Genomic DNA, 19,768 nt, shown 5'->3' with positions numbered 1-19,768 from the left:
ATCTATGTATTTTCTAATAAAAGCAACTTACAAATATTTAAAATACCAAATGGCTTTGCCAGAGGGCAAATGGGCAAAGGGGATCCAATACTTTCCCCTCTCACTGTACTCTCACTGCTCCTGGGTGCCTTCATTTGATAGTTTGCTGTTAACCAAAGCACAGCTATGGTAAGGTTATCAGATTTTTTTCTATGAATCCAGGGACACTTGTTTGCGATGTACATGTGAATGCTGATAAAGCTGTAAATCCGGGGAGTGTCCCTGGGAAACAGGGACACCTGGTAACCTCCCTCTTTGGGAAAATATCAAAGAGAGACAAAGAGAACGGCTCTTTCTCTTTTTTGCCTTTCTGAAGCAGGTTCTTCAGAGGCAGAAGACCTTCATGAAGCCCCAGTTAAAAGCGACTCCAAATTAGTTTACAACCATGATCCAAAGAACTACTCCAAGTGTACCCAAGATCTTAATACTGTGCATATTCCTTATTGGGCGGGGGGAGGATTCTGTAATATTTTGCTAAATATTCCAGAAATGTATGCAAAGGAAACATGAACAGAGGGAAGCATTGCTAAGAGTAATTATATCTCTTCCTCTTTAATAAGCATTGATTTGTGCTATTTAGATTTAAATTTGAGCACTGAGCAAACCAAACATGCCTCCCTTGGTGGGCTTTCTTGCCTTTTTAAAGCTGGGAAAATGGAAGAGATGATGAAGAAAGGTAATCAGTGACCCGGAGTGTAAAGAAATACATGTGGTGAGTTCCAGAGCCCCATGCACAGAGGCTTCCCATTCTTAGGTATGAAAGAGAATTATCCGCCTGCTCTGTGGGATATGGGAAGCGCTCAATGTGCACAGTGAGTGCTTCTTCTCATAGGCAAGAGAGGGAAAGTGCCCCTGCAGGCAGTCATTCCAAGTCACTTGTTGACTCGCATGTGGAGACTTTGCAGCCTGAGTTATGAATTCATACCACCAGAACAGCTGCTCTGATTGTTGCCTCATTCGATTGCCAGGAGTAAGTTGCCAGCTCCTCTTTCTTGTTCCATTCTCTGTTCTGTCCTTCTCTTCTTGATATATTTTAGGTTGCTGATAGGTACATCACTGTGTATACAAGGACACAAATCGTGCAACTAAAAACATGTATCAATAAGCGTAACTTGTTTCTAAATTACATACGGTGTCTACACCATTCTCCAATATTCCTTTAAGCAATCTTTTAAGAGCCATTGATTTCAGCAGAACACACTTCCAAGTCACATATGCTTGACAATGGAAACTTGCTTCAGAATTCATAGGAGAATTCCCGTGAAAGAAAATTTGATTCTTAGCCCACAAGATCCTCCTACAAGTCACCCAATTCTCCCTTTTGACTCGAGAGCTGAAGACTCTACCTGGGCAGTGAGCTGCACCCAGGGAAAGAACTAGTGAGGATACAGCAGATCTTTCTCCAGCCCAGTAGGCTACTGCGGGAGGAAAAGGAAGGATATAGAGCTTCAAAAGATTGCCAGGGTGTGGAGAAAGAAGAGGGAAACCAGTAAGGAAAGACAGACGTCAGGGGAGCAGGCGGCTTCAGTTTGCCTGTTCTCTTCCCGAGTATCCAGCTGCCATCACCTCACCTCCTCCAGCAAGAGATCATTACTGAGCTCTGCTGGCTACCTCTACCTGAACAGGCTAGTGAGGAGGACTGCCTTTCAAATTAGCCATCTTGCTTCCTGGCGAGTGCTGACAATTATGCTGAATATCATGGGGAGAAATGAAGACAAGTCTCCAAAAAGAGGAGAAAACCCCTAAGAACATTAGAAGAACCATACTAGATCGGATGAAAGTGCTGTCTATTCCAGCACTGTGTTCTCACAGGGCCAACCAGATGTCTGTGGGAAGCCCACAAGCAAGTACTGTGATAAGAACATGTTTGCTCATGTGTGCCTCACCGTCACTTCCTGGAGGAGCCTGTCCCCTTGGGAAATTCTGCAATTCTAGATCTCACCCTTGGCTACATAGGGCAAGGTTGCAGATTTGATCTTCTGCATTGCAGAGGGTTGGACTAGATGATCCTCAGGCTCCCTTCCGACTCTATGATTCTATATATTTCTAAAATAAAAGTATAGGGCACAATCCAACTAAAGTTAGGGACTTTTTATCTCTGTTGATTTTAAGGAGTGTTAAACATCTGATCTCTCTCACTGAACTCTCTGGTTTTACTTGTAAGCCACTTGGAGAGGTGTTCGAGTTGTTGTTTTTAAATCAAGTAGCTTATAAATCTTTTAATTAAACAAATGGGTTTGAAAATGCCTCAACTTTGGCTAAATTGTAGCTCATAATAATAATTTTGGGTTGGTAAGATTCTAAACTTGAAAATACTTTGAAAAGTGCTACACTCTATTTTATATGATGCTCCAGGTGTTTGACATTTTTGGACCTTAATTACAATATCTGAAGGTCAAAACTTCACCCTAGTGCAATAAAATATAAATTGTAATAAAGAAATTATTCCGGGGGATATAAAAGTATGTTCATCACTCGTTTAATGGTAACTTCACAGTTCCTCTATAATTTCTCAGATGAAGGATTAGAATTTAAAATTAGCTTAAAGGTACTTGAGGCAAAGAATCCCTAAGCTTTTTCAGACACTCTAGAAATTTGGGAAATGAAATGCCCTTAACATTAATTTTTTATGGGTGAGAAGTTAAGAACTGTCTTTTGTTAGGCATTTAATACTTGCTTAACCTTACAAATAATTTATTTCAAAACCAAAAGGTAAGTAACTCATGCATGCTGAATCATTTCCCCACTCCTTATAAAATACATTTCTAGTTCCTATGAATCCTAATAAAAATGTGTGCAAAATTATTGCCAACAGAATAAGAAACAGTGCAGGGCAATCAATACATTTCTGTGCAAAATGCTGACAGGTATAAGGCTGGTTGTGCCTAACTTCATGTATTATTATAGGATGGCTCAAAAAAAAATTGGGGGGCTAGTTCACAAATGCAGCTGAGTGTATTTATTAAAACTTTAACAAACTATTTTTCAGGGCAGTTGCCCCCACAAGGCAGCGTACAAAGTGATGTCAAAATAAGCATAACAAATATACAAATTGCCAAGTTGAAATCCACATTACAAGCCCTTAAAATAAGCAGCAAAACATCATCAGGACATATTGATTAATAAAAGGCAGATGGAAATAAACACGCCTGAAAGAAATTATTAGGAACAAGGCCACATGTAGTGGTTTGGGGGTGTATAGACCTTGTTGCTAGTGCCCATCAACCTAGCAATCCGCGTTGATGAACCAGAGAGCAATATCTGTGCTGTTATGGTCTACTGGAGACCCAGGTTCAAACTCCAACTGAGCTATGAAGCTCACTAGATGAACTTGGACTAGTCATTACTACTTCCCAGGGCTGCTCTGAGATTAAATGGATATGAGGAAAAACATATACTCCCCCCACCCCTTAGAAAAAAATGTGTGTTCTCCTTGAAGAAAAGGTAACCTAATATAAATAATAAATAAATATCACTTGATGTTGCAGTCATTCTACAAGGCACATGCCTGTGGAAAAGCCAAATTTCTGTCCATCAGCCTAAAAATATTGGATTACAAAACTTGAGAAATATTATTACTATTAATTAACAATTGACATATTTATAACTGGCCACAGGAAATAAGTATTATGGGAGTGAATATGTACAAATGAAGCTTTATGCAAATGTGGACAGGAGGCAGTTCTGTTGTTGGCATCCGTCTCTCTCAGGAGACAAAGAAATGGTGCGCCTTTGAGGTTCAAGTCAAACTGCTGGAGAGCTACAGGGATTGAGATTTCTGGTGGCTTTTAGGGCCTGGAGACAGACAGTCAGGTCATATATCCACAGCAGTGTCCAGAGAAGGAAAAGGCCGCTGGGAGGAGCACAGAGAAAATAAAATGCCATGGTGCATCTGCAGCAGCACAACTGGATGCCTTCATCTGCCCCAGCTGCAACAAAACATGTCTCTCCTGTATCGGTCTCTACAGCCAGGCAACACATGGGATCAGCCTCCTCCATTTGAGGCCAGTAGAAAAAAGACAGTCACGGAACCAAGAAATTGCTCAAAACAAATGAAATACCGTGAAAATCCCTGAAACACGAAGTAACCGACTAGAAATATTATCTTGTGGAAATAAACTAAATAATAAAAAAATCAAAAAGTTTATGGAAAAATTTAGAAAAACCTAAAATTGAACAAAGCCTTAACGGCATGCTGGCTACAAACCTCTTTTCACTGAACTATTCAGTTTCCTCAGAAGGAAATAGAAAAATCATAAACCTTAAATGACCAAAATTCAAAAAAAGAGGGTAGAACTCCCAAAAATTTTGAAGTATTTGAGGAGCTATGTCATATTTAATGTGGCTTTTATTTCCTTTAATATTGTTTGTTACTTGAAGACCACTTTGCGGAAAACGAAAACAAGATGGCAATGTGATGTTTGTTTAGCATGTGAGAAGAGCAAGATACATATGATATGCGGCATTATAACATTTATATCATTTTAATCTTCTGCCTTATTGAAATAGAATGGTGTTTTCTTCTGTCTTTTTGCAGCTCCAACAGAAGCTCCCTTGTATCCCCTTTTAGGTATGTCAGTAGAGTTACTATTGCTTTTTCCGGTTGCCGTGTTATGTTATTGTATTTGGATTTTTTGCTTTGCTATAATGTAAAGCAATCATGAAACTGCAGCTTTGAAAGAGTTCGGATATAAATCAGACTTGAATGAGAAATGAATATACTTCGTTCTACTCTGCCCTCCCATTGCCATTTGCTTATTAGATTTCAAATTGTTGCATCCTAAATATATAATATCTCAAATCTCTTGTCCTCAGGTGCACAGAACAAGCTCTGAGAAAGCAGCAAGGGAGATGTTACTGTATTTCTAGATTAATCCCAGATTAGACTGAAAATCATAACTGAATCTTTTCCAGCTCATTTTGGATCCCCTAAATGCTTAGTAAAATAGCTGACAGATGAACCTAACAGATGTCTCCCTGTCTCTTATAAATATGTTTGAGCTCATTTGTTTATTACATTAGCCTTTTGCAGACATTAGTATTCTATCTCTGGCGAGGTGGTGGGTATGTTTGTGTCAGTTGGCTCCACCCCCAAGCATGTCGGATGTTCTCATATTAGATGTCACATCTTCATAGGGTCTGGGCATGTGGGCCTAAAATATGTGATCTGCATGCTTCATTTTTGCAGCGTGGAGACTGCAAGATATACACATTGGGTCTGACTCCTATATGAACACTGACACCCAAGGCAAGGATGTTGGATAAACAATGCATCAGTGCCAGCAGGGACAATCATAATCCCCTCTCACTTTTAGATAATATATAAATTCCATTGACCACTATAGATGTTAATATATGTGAAGAGTCCATGAGTATTAGAAACATAAAACTGGTATCAAGCAATTTGAGAAATTCCTTCACCAGTAGTTCAAAACTTGAGAAATTAGTGGTTGGACCAGTGTTTCCCAAACCTGGGTCCCCAGCTGTTTTTGAACTACAATTCCCATCATCCCTGACCACTGGCCCTGCTAGCTAGGGATGTGGTCCAGAAACAGCTGGAGACCCAAGTTTGGGAAATACTGGGTTGGACACTGGGTCACAAAGTAGAAGGGAGATGAGTGGAGAACATGAGAATGAAACCACTACCAGCTAATTGGTCCTGAATTGTTTTTTAAAACAAGTGGGGGCCTTTGACATTATTTATATCAGGCATAGGAAACTCGGCCCTCCAGATGTTTTGGGACTACGACTCCCATCATTCCTAGATAACAGGACCAGTGGTCAGGGATGATGGGAATTGTAGTCCCAAAACATCTGGAGGGCCAAGTTTGCCTATGCCTGATTTCTATTCTGTGGGATATGTATTCCACATGTGACAGAAGTAGGAGAAGTAGGAACATAGGAAACTGCCTTAGACCAAGTCATGTGGTTGGTTATGCTAGCTCAGCATATCTACAATGATTGGCCATTGCTCTCCAGGGTTTCAGACAGAAGTCTTTCCTAGGTGTACCTGGAGCTGCCAAGGATTGAAACTTAGACCTTTTGCATGAAAATTGTGATCCCTACCACTGTGCAAGAAGATCCAAAAAATAAAAGCGAAAGCAGGACATTTAGGACACCAAATCATATTTTCAGAAAGCCGAGCAAAAAAGAGATTTCATTTGTTCATTTGATTTTCAAACTATGCTGGGAATTCTTTTCTGTCTTTCATTTTCAGCTGAAATGCACAGCGAAAGCATAATATTACGAGATGACTTTGATTCTTATCAGCTACAAGGACTGAATCCTGCTATGTGGTAAGTTTTGCTTCATTTTTACATTTTTCTTGAAGAGCCACATATAGTATCATCTTTCCCCCACCCTATTTTTATTGTGACAACAGCCAACCCCTTCCCCCAACCTTCAAGTAAAGAAGCAGCACACTCAGGCCATGGATTTGATTAATTGTATTTCTGAGCTGCTTTCCATTCAAGTGATTCTCCAAAAGTCTTTTAAAAAAAAGTATCAATAGCAATAAACATAACAGAACATCATAGCTATGACACAAAACACCACAGTTACAATGCCTGGACCAATAAAACTAATACATTATCATTAATAAATCAACAATAAAACAATTATAGGCAATTATAGTCTATAAAACTACTCTAGCAAAACAGCAGCTAAAAACTAGTCTAAACATGTGGCCAGCATGACTAAGCCACTTCTGGCGAACCAGAGCAGCGCACGGAAACGCTGTTTACCTTCCCGCCGGAGCAGTACCTATTTATCTACTTGCACTTTGACGTGCTTTCGAACTGCTAGGTTGGCAGGAGCAGGGACTGAGCAATGGGAGCTCACCCTGTCGCGGGGTTTCGAACCACCGGCCTTCTGATCAGCAAGTCCTAGGCTCTGTGGTTTAACCCACAGCGCCACCATATACCACCTCAATAATTCACTCTGCTTCGTCTATTAAAAGAAGCACCAACATGCAAGTGAATTCTGATCCAATAAAAAGACAAACAGAACTGTCGGTTCCCCTCTGTCTCAAAAGACTGTTGGACCCCCTGTTAGTCTCACCTGCTCAATCTGCTGAAGCATGTCTCATCTAGGGTTTGAGACTCAATGGCTGTCCTCACCTGGTTTAGCCAGCCAGTTGAAGCTGTTTCCCAAGGTGTGGCCACTGTCAGATGCTGACAACTGGTAGGAGCCACAGGTGAGTGCTGAGTGCAGGGTGGAAGACCAAAGGTGGATGAAGTACTGCAGAAGAAGCACCAGGCACACCACACACCCCATAAACAGAATGATACTATAGCAAAGTCATAGATGTCTCATAGATGTGTGTTTGTGGAAAGCAGTCCAACTTCCACCCAGGCTGTCATCCCCCAAACTCAAGCTTTCACCAACAGATTTGAATAAACTCTGCACAACTTCCCCTGGGAATCCTCACTCTCACTGGAGAGCACCACTTTTCAGCTCCCATAAAATGTAGCAACACAGGCAGGCAGATGTATGAGATGTTCAGCAGTTGGCAGCAGATACACCCTAACACTCTTCCCAGTGCTTCTGCTCTAGAAGAGCTGCAAGAGAATCGGGTGAGCAGATGGTCTCAGTTACCTCTCCCCCATCCCCATGCTCATACTGCTTGGTTAGACAGTCAATGTCTTATCCTTCTCATGCTCCATTAGCATCTTCTCTGCCATCGTCTCCTTTCTTCAGCTGCTCACACTTGGATGAGAGCCTTTGTGCTATCAACATTTGTGGATTATAATGCAAGGCTGCAATCCTGCACAGTTCCAGGAAGAAAATTACCATTGATTTAGCTGGAACGCATGCACCTGTAATTTCACAAACTAACATCCTCACACCTTAGCACAAATTCTACATAATACTCCTTTAGAGTTGTCACAAGTGCACACTGTGAGTTGCACAGGTCATAAGTCATGTTGGTGTTCAACCTGAAATTCAGGCAGTCGTATCATTTATACCACCAGATTTGTTATTTCTACCCAAGGTATACACATACAGTGGTTTATTGGCATCTTACAGGCCTGTAATACCTTCAGGGACTCCTTTTATCTTGATGGTTTTTCTATCACGCAAGGAGTAGCATACTCTCTCTGAAAGTAATAAATGCAGTGAAACAGTTGTTGCGAAACTAGCCTCTGGGTCTCTTTAGGTTACTCACACCGAGAAAATTTGAAGTGTCTCTTGCAGGGAGTCTTTTCTGTCTTTATCAGTGGGGAAAGAGGCATTCTAAGACGGCATTTATATGTACCTTGACTGGTGAGGTTCAGATTGCGGCCAACTCTGTGTTTGCTGCTACACTCAGTTTGCTCTCAAGGGGCTTAGTGTTGTTTGCTAGATGTAGTATACACACCAACAGAGGAACTGTACAAGGCGGACCCTTGAAACCACCCCATACTTTCTTGGTGACTTCCCCTGACTTTGGAACTCCCTCTCTAGAGAAGTTAGACTGACTCGCTCTTTGTTGTCCTTCCTCTGGCAAGTGTTCCATCAGGCTTTTAATGGAGCTGACTGCTTTTGATGAAATGGCTGGTGCTGTGCTGTTTTTATTGTATTTGTATGGTTTTAAAAGATTTTTTAATGTGTAGATATATATATATATATATATATATATATATATATATATATATATATCCCAGCCCAGGACTTAAGTCACCCAAAGCCTCCTTAGATGGAAAACTCTAAGCTAGAGTCTTTTTGGGGCTGCACCCCTCAACCAGAGCCAGTACCGTCACACTCACAGACCCTCCATCTGGCAAAGGCAACCACATACCTGGCTGTACTTAAGCAGTGCAAGGCTTTTTATTACCCTTGTTCATTCCACAACGGGCCAGGGAGGACTCAGCTGGGCTGCAGACCTTGTGGGATCAAGTTGTCAGTTTGGAGCTGTCCAATGTCCTGCTGCTGATCTTATCTACTAATTAATGGCACCCAACCCCACCCTCCTTTCTGCACCCGGGACTGCCTCCTCTGCCCAATCAGTTTCTTACCAGGCAGGTGGGTTGCCCCAAGTCCTGTGCACAATATTTTTGAGCTCTAATGGGCTTTTCCAACCCTTTCTTCTCGAAATTTTGTATGACATGATTTGTTCACATCCTCAAAGCTTGGGGATTTATATTTCAAATTTAGATTGGCTTAGCTTTGTCTTTTGGAGAGTGGGTTCTTCCTGTTGCTGTATATTTGTTCAGAATATTATGTTCTTGGACCGCAAAGAAAATGCTTGCCTTCAAGGCTTCAGAGAACTTGGTTATGGAAATGGACTGTTGTGCTTAGAATCCTATCATATATCTACATCGGGTCAAGAACATTTTAGCAATCTCTCATTTTCTTTTCTGTTTTGAAGTGATCCAACTTCCTAAGTTTCAACTTTTGGTTTAATGTGCCTATGAATTTGCACATTTACATCTGCTTAGTCACTTAAGGGCTTGTATCCAAGTCGTCAGGGTTGTATCCAATGCTAGTCTCACCTAGAGCAGACTCATTAAAATTAATAGTCATGGCTAACTTTAGTCCATTAATTTCAGTGTGTACACTCTGAGTATAACTTAGATACAAGCTTTGAAGTCCACCCCTCCCCGTGCAAAATATGTCATGCTACTGGTAACTGGATATTTTTGTTTTATGCAAGGAAATCAGGCACTTTCAAAAGGAAAGCCTAATTGGGGTGGCAGTGTGCTATTTGATTCTTGGGAGTAAGCTCCATTGAGTTCAAAGGTCTTACTTCTGAGTAGACATGCATAGAATTGAGCTGCAAATAACTCTTTAGTAACATCAGGCATGCACACAAAAATAATTGAAGCCATTTCTGTATTTGAGATGAAGAATATCTGAGGTGAGCAGCAAAGGCAATTAAGAAAATTGCTTACAAACACATTTTCTGTAAAATGACACTTCAGATAGTGTCAAGAGGATATGAACCTGGATGCTGGAAGTTCTCTTTCTTTTCATTTGATGCCCTAATGATGCTACTAATATTTTACTGGCATGACTTCTTCAACTTTTTATTTTTTAATTTTGTGTGTGTGTGTGTGACCAGCTCTAAGCCATTTAATTTTCGAAGCAATACATTTCAAAGTCGACATGAAGGCTTGGAATCAGGATTTGCTCAAAGCTGTTCATGATTTTATAAAGAAAATAATCCTAAAGGAGATGAAAGATGATAAAAAGAGACGTTCCAGCTAGCCAGAGCTCTTCACAGTATTTCCTAAACCAGATTATAGAGGAGAAGTAGCTGAGCAGCAAAGCCACTTGATATGCATAGAGTTTGAGAAATTAAAAAGAGGGAAAAGGCCTAATAAGGCCATCCAGATTAACCTGTAGCCAGTGATGCATCCCCTGTTCTGTATTTACAGAGAATGCAGCCTAAGCACACATTTGTATACTAGCTTGCATTTTAAGCTCAGTTTTGGGGAAAGGAAGAGTTAAGATTGAGAGAATTAAATTGATGGTGGCAGTCAAGCTTAAAAGGGATATCAGGCTAGCTGCCATCAAGCAAGTATCAGAAAAAAATAGCTACTTGTTTGAGATTAGCAAGAATCAGTATTAAATCTTTTAAGTTTTTCCCCAGTGCAAACTTGATGATAGGGGTTGTCAAGTGTAGGTTGTCAGCCAGGTTGAATGTGGCACCCGTAGTCCATAACTTCCCTCTTGTCCTTTTCTTCCTTTGTGGAGTTGACAATTGGGAAGACAAGGCAGATGTAGAGCAGAGAAGGCATGATCTGAGGGGACATGATGAAGCAACCTTGCTGGAGCTAAGCATGACTGGGTCTGGTTAGTGTCTGGATGGGGGGCTACCTGAGAACCCCGTGCATATCAGTTTGAATTCCATGATTGAAGGAAGGTGAGATATCAATGTAAGAGTGAGGCTCCGGTTTCACTTTGCCTGCTCAATCTCATCATCCTGGTTCAGATATCACAAAGAAGAAGGAGAAGAAAAGAGGCCAGCTCACTTAGGCCACCTTGTATTCCACGACAGAAGAAAAGTGGGATATAAATGTAAGAAAGAAAATAAATAAATAACTTCCCCACTGCTTTTTTTAAAAAGGCAACACATTCTCCCAAGCTGCTTTCACCTGATATTTGGGAGACCCAAGACACAAGGTTTGCAGCATTCTAGATGAACCTTAGTATATGGCTAGCAGAGTATGTTCAGTGGGCAGGCCTATTCCAACTGTTAATTCCTCACAATGACACAGTACTGAGATTGTGTTATAAATGACTCCGGGCACACTCCTGAAGTCCTACCCATTTTCCTGTTTTGTTCTCTGAAGGGGATTGCAAACACAGTGATTTCCCTTAGGGTTTGAAATTAGCAGGGCACCAGGCACGTTTTGCGCCTAAAGATTCATCATTTGCGGGTGCCTTGAAAAGCCTGGGTGCCATTTTTTGCGCCTAGCTGACACTCAATGATCACTCAAATATATGTGTTTTGAAGCCTCGAAGTCTATGTTAAGGATAGACAATATGTGAAGGAGTTTAATGATAAAGAGAAGAGTGCTTTGAAAACTGAAGTAGGGTACCAATATTTTTATTGTAAACACCAAATTAAACATGTATTAACAATTTCTGATAAAAATGTGATATTAACAATGTGTCACTTAAGTGAATGGCGTATTAGTTCAGGCTTATCAAAATAATAAATAAAAAGTTTTGCCAACCCCCCCCCCCCCGCCATTCTGTTTAGGCGCCCACCACCCAGGTCCCAGTAGCTATTTGGCTCCTAGCTTTTCTATCCCAATTTCTAACACTGATTTCCCTATTGCACGCATGAAGAGTTCCCTCTTCCCTCACAGAAGTCATTATACTTAAAGGGACTCAAAACAATATGCTACATTAATAGTTTACCATTTTCAAGGGAAAACACCTGAAAAAACACAACCCAGTCATCACGTATTCTGCCCACTAGGACTCCTCAGGCTATAGGGATTGTGAAATAGACAGCCCTAACCATTTTGCTGACCTAACAACCAGCAATTATTGTCAAAAAGTTATCTTGGAGGATAAGGACCCCTAGCAACTAATTCATAGAATACAGAGCTAACTTCTTGTGATTTAACAAGCGTTTAAATCCCCCCACCCTGTCCTACATGGGGCATTTTTAAAATAACATTTGGGTTAAGGAAAGCACATTTCCTTAACGGGCAGTCATTTTAATAACAGCACATCTACAATCTCATGTTCATGGGCAGCCTTTTGGCAGCCTAGCCTTCTATTTAGTCCATCTGTTGCAATGGCATCATGCCTGTTTATGAATTGAGTAACTCTTTTGTAGCACTCCAGGTGCCTAGCAACTGTTGTACAAATACTTCAGCAAGGGATTGTTGCATTTTTAAAAAAAACAACTGTCTAGCATTAGATGTTCTTGCTAGGTACTTTTTAGGAAGTCAAGAATGTCCTCCAATTTGAATCCTCAGTTCAGTAGAAATATATATATAACAAAACAAAAGCCAATCAGTTAGCTACACCCTCACTTGTCACTGTTTTGGATTATTGTCATCAAGTTAATCCTTTCATTGCACCCACTCCCCTGGTGGATCCGCCGGCTAAAAAGTGAACAAATATGTCGTAGAGAAGAGTAGTTCTATCATACAGGTCTTTGGGAAACGATATGCAATAAACAAAAATAGTTATAAAAACTCTCAAGTCAATCTATGTGACAACAGCCTTATAACAGCGGTCTGTGCAGAAAGCTAAGCACATTGTTGCATGTATTACTGTTGAGCCAAAGGTGTGTTTCCTGTTTATCCTTAGGCAAGATTCATTAGCCAAAAGGAAAGGCTGCCAAGTACCCAACAAGATTTGTAATGCTTTGCTGCTTTGGTACAGATGGAAAAGGCTTGCATGCCCATTACTTATGTAAACAAGAAGTACTGGGTATATTTGTGCTGGGATCACGTTGATCAATTCAAGACTTGACTTTAATTATCAAAACACAAATCAGAATCTACGGAATACAAACATGAGGGGAGAAGCTGGAAGGGAAGACTGAAAGAGAAGCTGTGGCATGAGGGCACATAACCCGCCTTAGGACACCACATGTGTCTAAGGGATGTCCCACAATAAGGCAGATGTCATACATTTAGTTTGTGATGGGCATGTAACAGGTGGTGGACACACAGAGAAGCTGTAGAAGGGGAACTGATTGTTGATATTCCTTTTGGAATGGGGGGTCAGTCTGGGTCCCCATCCAGAAACCACAATCCTGTATCTATGCAAGTAGAATGTAGAAGGGAAAAGCAGCCCAAACCAGTTCCTTTGTCAAGATAATGGCTTTGGCTGGCTAGTTAAGTGCCACAATTTAGCTTAAGTTGCTCTGTGCCATAGAACATATGGGTGGGCCTTTCCCCCAACCCTCACTTAGCTGCTATGTAGGAGAACAGTATGTAAAGTTAGAGGTGTGAGATTTGGAAGCTGAAAGGTGGAGGCTGGAGGCTAGAGGCTGAAGACACAGGGACAGGTCTTGCTCTGTGCTTGGCTTTGGGGCTCTCCTGGGAACCTAAAGGGGAAGCAAGGGAGTGTTAATGCTGTGATAGCCTCCTTCTTATGTTCAGGCTGTGTATAAGTGTGTGTGTGTGTGTGTGTGTGTGTGTGTGTGTGTGCGCGCGCGCGCATATAAATCCTAAAGGCATCACAATCTCTGCTTACCGTCACTCCAAGGCAGGGGTCTGCAACCTTTAAGACAAAAAGAGCCACTTGGACCTGTTTCCGAAGAAAAAAAACCCAGGAGCCGCAAAACTCGTCATTATAAAAATAACCTTTTTGTCACTTTTTAATTGTTTCTTTGTTTGACCCCTCAGAATTACTCCTCCTCATAGAAATAAACGTTAAATTAACAAGTTACCTTTTTTGTGTGTGTGTTCTTCACTCCCCTTTCAATGCAGTGACCAGTGTACATGCCCTCTTTCAATGTAGCGGGCGGGCGGGCGGGAAGGCGATGTCGGGACGGTGCGTGACTAACGCACGCCGCCCCCATGCGATGTCACAGCCAGTACAGCGCCCGCCACAGTGGGGAGTGTCGGGACGCACAATGCGCCTCCTCCCCTGGCTAGTAACCGCCCCGGAGCCACGGCAAAGGTGTAAAAGAGCCACTCTGGAGCCGCGGGTTGCAGACCCCTGCTCCAAGGAAAGGGAGCCCTTGGTAAAACCGGAACCCCAGGAGTCTCTCACAACTCAGAGATTGGGGTGGGGTGGTAACAATATGTCTACCTCCCTTCTGCATTACAGGGAATGCTTCAGATGCATCCTGTGTCATTGCTAATCTGCAAGTGCAAAGCAGCTCTTACTGCGTAGGGGTTTCTAAACAGGTCCATGCTATATAGGTGTTCAACACTGCCCATCACACCTTGGGTGCAAAATAAGTAGCAGAATTAGTCATTTTGTTTGAATAAAGAATACTGTTAGAATCATTTAAATAGTCGAAAGCATAGACTGTTATTGGACTAAAGAAGTGGTGCTGGGTTAATAATGGGACATTTTGGTCCTCTTGTCGTCAGCCCATGCCAAGACTCAATTAGCTGTTTTTCTCCTACTTACATATACTGTGCTTAGAAATAAAATCTGTTTCAAAGTTATCCTTACTGTAATGCCACACAGTAGTACTTGCAATATTATATTTGTTATATTTGAAAACTAAAACATGACTGTAGTTGAGGGGGAAAAAACCATTCACTTGATTTAAATATTTTGAATTAACATGAGGATGTTTTGTTGGTGGGGAAAGTGGTGCAAGATTAAATGGAGCATCTTATAGGCAAGCCAAATAACAATTCTGCTTTGGATGGTAATTTGTTCATTAACTTGAGTTTGGGGACTCCTAAACAGACCTTTCCTTCCCAAAGTCAGAATTTTCAAGCCTCTAATTTGCTTTTCAGCATTTTCATCTCGACTGTGTTCTGTTTTCCTGCAGGTTTGAATGTAGTAATTGTGAGGTTGGAGACCAATGTGGTGTAATTATGCATGGCAGTGCTGTCACTTTCTGTGAGCCATATGGGCCAAGAGAATTGGTAAGTGGCTGTTTGCGAAATTGACTGATTTGTGGAATTTCAAGTTTTCAATTCAGAAACTGTCAGTTTTCTTTACATGTAACTGTCAACGTTACAGTTGGGGGGGGGGCGTTCTGGCTCTTTCCTTAGCCCCCATTGCTCACTTGTACTTCTCCCCAATGGAATGTACATTGCATTCCAATATACCCTTTCAGATTTATACCTTTATATATTATTTCCTTACATCACAATCCTAACCATTTCTACTCAGAAGTAAGTCTTGCTGAATTCACTAAGTCTTATTCCCAGAAATGCAACCTTAAGGTTTCATTCTTAAGCAGCATTGGTGTATTCGTTGCTTTGTTTCAGCATTCAAGCCAAGACAGACTTGCAAAGTGGAATTAATCATCTAAGGTGCTGGCTGCACAGCAAGCGCTGTGCTGGCAGCATCACAGGATGAGCTATCCAATGGCAGAATATAATGCTCTAAAGAGGAAGGATATATTAGAGGATAAACGAGCACCAGCATGGCTGCTGCTTTCATCATGTGGGCATTCAAAAATGGAGATACGAACTGTGAAACTTTCTCATTTGAAGTTGCTAACTCCATTAACTATGCAGAATTAAAAATATTATATATATATTTAAAAGCCTGGATAAAACCCCCAGCCAGCTAATTCTTTCTGGCACAATTGCCCATGACTCTTGATAAATAATGCATGTTCCATGTTAATAGGTGCAGTGGATAACTTGAGATATTGAGTCCTGTTAAAAAGAACTTTAAAAAATTAATAATAATAATGCACATCATTATTTGGGTTGCCTAAAATAAAACACTGCTTTAAACTATATTCATGCTCAAAAATAACCACTCACAAAAACAATAATCAGTTATTTGTTTACTATTTAGAATGCTTAATTTGTAGGTAAGATGGTAAGGGTGCAAAATCAATTTAAAAATCGCATGTTCATTTCATAATTACGACAAAAGCAAAGATTTTATAGCTTGCATATGGTAAGATAGCAATACTAGGAAAAGCAGAAAATAAAATATCCTTCATTTCTGAGCTTGCCGCTGTTGAAAGTAACTGGAACAGAGTCCAAGGCATTAAACTTACAGGGTTCAAAGATTCTCCTTTGTATTTCCAAGAAAACTACAATAAACTGATTAGTTTGCTGATTCAATGCAACATTTCTTCTTTTCCCTTCTCCATAGACTACTAATGGCCTTAATACAACCACAGCTTCTGTACTCCAGTTTTCTATTGGTAAGTTCATATAAAAAAAAAGTATATCATGAAAAGTTATCAGTAAATTTCCATGTAGTAATTAGTTCAGTGTGTGCTGGAAAAGGAGATATGTCTGAAACTTTGAGAGCGTGAATATCTGCTTTCCTTGATCTCAACCTTGGGTCCCCAGATGTTTTTGGCCTACAACTCCCATCATCCCTGACGACTGGTCCTGTGAGCTAGGGATCATGGGAGTTGTAGGCTAAAAACATCTGGGGGCCCAAGGTTGAGAACCACAGTGTTAAACAGTCACCATTTTAAACATACCTTTTATTTTAGCTCATTATTTTGTATTTATCCAGAGGTGTTTAATGAATGCAGAATTACATCATTCATATATATTTAGCCAATACACATTTTAATCCTATCATGTCACAATACAGCTATGGTCAGGCTGAAGTCCTCCTAACATCAAAACTGTGTGGGCAACTAGTTAAACCCTGCTGAGAATTATTGAACATTTGTATGATGTGTTAAACCCTGCTGAGAATTACTGCACATTTGTATGATGTATTAAGCAAAGAAGGGAAGTGGTGACTTGTGGTTTTTGACAGGCATAGAAAAGTATTAATTTTTTGAAGACATGATTCAATTAAATGTGTGCTGGAGGAAAACGTTTTAGTGTATAGATAACTCAATAAGACCAAAGAAGCAATGTTGACTGTTTCCTCTGTGGACTTCTAGAAATGTATTTCTAAATTAAATTCTCATTTTAACAAGTAATTCTTCTAGCAGGGTATACCTCAGTAGAGTTGTGATTAAACTGTGGAGATACTTGCTGGAAATGAAAACTATCAATTAGACTGACACTGGGGTGGTTCTCCTCTACTTTGAATTAAATCTAGATGCCAGAAGGTTCCAAAAATGTGTAATACATTTATACTTTACATTGACTTATTTATCAGACTTTTAACTATTACTTTAACATCACTTGGAATACCACTTGTAATTAGTAATGCAGCTAAGGGGTCAGTTGTGATATTGGCATCTCTCAGTCACAATACGTTGCTTTCAGCTCACCACTGATCTTGTTTATTGTGATACTCATGTGCCTGAGAAAAGAAAGGAAAGTCTGCTTTCCATCCAGAGTGCACATTTGCACTGTCCAGTGCGCACCAGCCATAGAGTGCAGAATATAATAGAAAGTGGGCTTGTATATGAGCTAAGTAATAATGTGAGAAATGCATTCCACCAAAGCATACAGCACTGGAATCAGTTGTGCCTCATTAAAAAAGTCATAATGGTGATTGCTCCAAGCACATTAAAACTTAGTTAGATTTAGGTCTGCCCTCACCCACTTTTAAGCAAATGTTGCCCATGAAAATACTTAGGCTAGAATAAATCACAGACACTCAACAATGCAAACAAATGAATATTTTACTCACAAGTTTCAAAAGCAAGTTTCCATCCATTGGCAGTAAAAAGAGAAAAGAAAAATAATGTTCCAAATGACTTAAAAAGAAAGAGCTTGGTTTCCTTACAAAAAAGATCATGTAATCTTTGGTTAGCAAAAATGCAGGCTGTAAAACATGTGTGCCAATAACTGCATATTACAACAAGACAGAGAGATTGACTCAAAGTCACCCACTGAGCTCATGGCTAAGTAGGGATTTGTTAGTCCTAGTCAAACACTAAACACCAACACCAACATTCCAATATATACTTGCAGGTAGGAATGGATGGAAGTACTGTATCAATTTTCTTTCTTTTACTTTTTCGGGTTTCCAAGAAGTTCAGTTTGGGGTTTTTAAAAAATCCTCATGAAAATTGGTCAGCATTTTGGTGCATATTTCTCCTGATACACACATTTTTGCAAGCAAATTGGCCTAAAAGATGGCAATTTGTATGTTCCTTTCATTCTTATGCACACCTCCCCCTAATATGCCAATTTCTTTGGTTGAAGAATTGCATCACAACATTCAGAGAAGTATGAATTTTGAAGGATAGTTACATTTAAGTTTGTGTTGTTGTTTCGGGAAATGAAGGTTAGGTAGGTTCGTGTTAAAATGTGAAGCAAACAGAATTTCTCCCCCACTCATACAGGTACCAAACTCTCATATGCAGGGTAGCTGAGGGTAAAGAAAGTAAATACTCACTTTGCCCAAGGTGGGAGTGAGGAATGATCACTGTAATATCAGGGAGGATCAAGGAAAGGGACACGGTTCAAAGAGTTGAAGATGTGAAAAGAGGGGAAGGAAGTTAGAAGCTTTTAATATGTTCAAGGTGTGTGGTTTTTTAAAAAAAAATATGTGTGGGAGCATTAAAATAGTCAAACTGCCAGGAGCAGTGTAAAGTCATATAGTCCAGTAACAGGTACTTCAAGCGACTGCCGGTTGTGCAGCTGAGCTCTAACACTTTCTATCTGTTTTTGCAAAGCTGTAATACGTCTTACATTGTGCCAGCAACAGACTGCACATTGAACACCCTATGCAACAACTTAATACACATCTTTCATCCATATCCTTTCCATTGCCAAAACACCAGGCATGAATCAAGTAATTTGAGTTAGAGGAAAGGATAATGACTAAGGATTTAAGCAAAAATGGCCCAGATTTCATGCTAAATCCCAAAGCTCCTTAGATCATGCATATGAAAGGATAATTTCCCTGAGAAAATTTCATTAAATGCATTTTCAAGTAGTACCACATGTTCAATAGATCCTGGGCTCTGCTAAATACAAGCATCCAAAATATTGAGCTGCTAATAGTTTGTTGCTATTTTATTGAGCTGGTAAACAATTATTCTTGTCAGTTGAGTTTAGGGTGAACTTACTGATGCAAGAAACTATTATTATCCCTAAAGAGTACAGCAGATAACATCTACAACATATAACAGCCTTTGCAGATTCACACTAAGATGCTGGATGTGCATGTTTCCTCTGAATTAGTGCTGGTTTTTCTTAACTTCTGAAATGGTATTTTGCTCTTTCTTGCTGGCTGCCCTAGTGCCAAATCATTTCTAGCCATTTCACATTTCCCTCCTCATATGCTGCTCCATTTCAGCAAGACTAAATGCTCTGAGTTACTATAATGTGCAATGGGAGTACTCCTAATTAAGATATTTAAAGGCAGTACCTTAGGGATCTTTTCAGCAAAAAATTTTAATTGCACAGTTTAGGGCTGAGGAGGAACACACGAGAGTTTTAAAGCTCAGCTGCCATGAAATATTAGCATGGTTCATTAGCCAAAATAGTCTCTGCATCTCACTCACAAAGCCAATGTTCCCCCCATAGCTATGTCCCTGAACTTCCCCCAAATATGATCATTCATAGAAGGTGACTCACAATAATAATGGATTTAATGGCTGAAGTGAGTATATATGTAGACAGTAGGTAAGAGGGAAATGTTCTAGGGGAAGAACTACTTACATGTAGAACTATTTTAATTTTGGAGAATTAGCAATGTGTGCAGAGTGTGTTTTCTGCATAAGCTGTATTTTGTAGGGCTGTACATG

At 40.2% G+C, this 19,768-nt stretch overlaps 1 protein-coding gene across 2 annotated transcripts in view; it reads left to right on the top strand.

Moving 5' to 3' along the window:
• RELN (reelin) overlaps positions 1-19,768 on the top strand; it is a 304,253-nt gene that overhangs the window by 119,764 nt on the left and 164,721 nt on the right. For both annotated transcript variants that reach the window (XM_077935775.1, XM_077935774.1), the window contains exons 5-8: positions 4,577-4,609; positions 6,257-6,335; positions 14,951-15,047; positions 16,243-16,294. In XM_077935775.1, coding sequence (XP_077791901.1) covers positions 4,577-4,609; positions 6,257-6,335; positions 14,951-15,047; positions 16,243-16,294 — 261 coding nt within the window. The remainder of the gene's footprint in view (positions 1-4,576; positions 4,610-6,256; positions 6,336-14,950; positions 15,048-16,242; positions 16,295-19,768) is intronic.

Source organism: Podarcis muralis, chromosome 10, assembly GCF_964188315.1.
Source record: "Podarcis muralis chromosome 10, rPodMur119.hap1.1, whole genome shotgun sequence".
Classification (NCBI taxonomy): domain Eukaryota; kingdom Metazoa; phylum Chordata; class Lepidosauria; order Squamata; family Lacertidae; genus Podarcis; species Podarcis muralis.
This window is presented reverse-complemented; position numbering and strand designations above follow the sequence as displayed.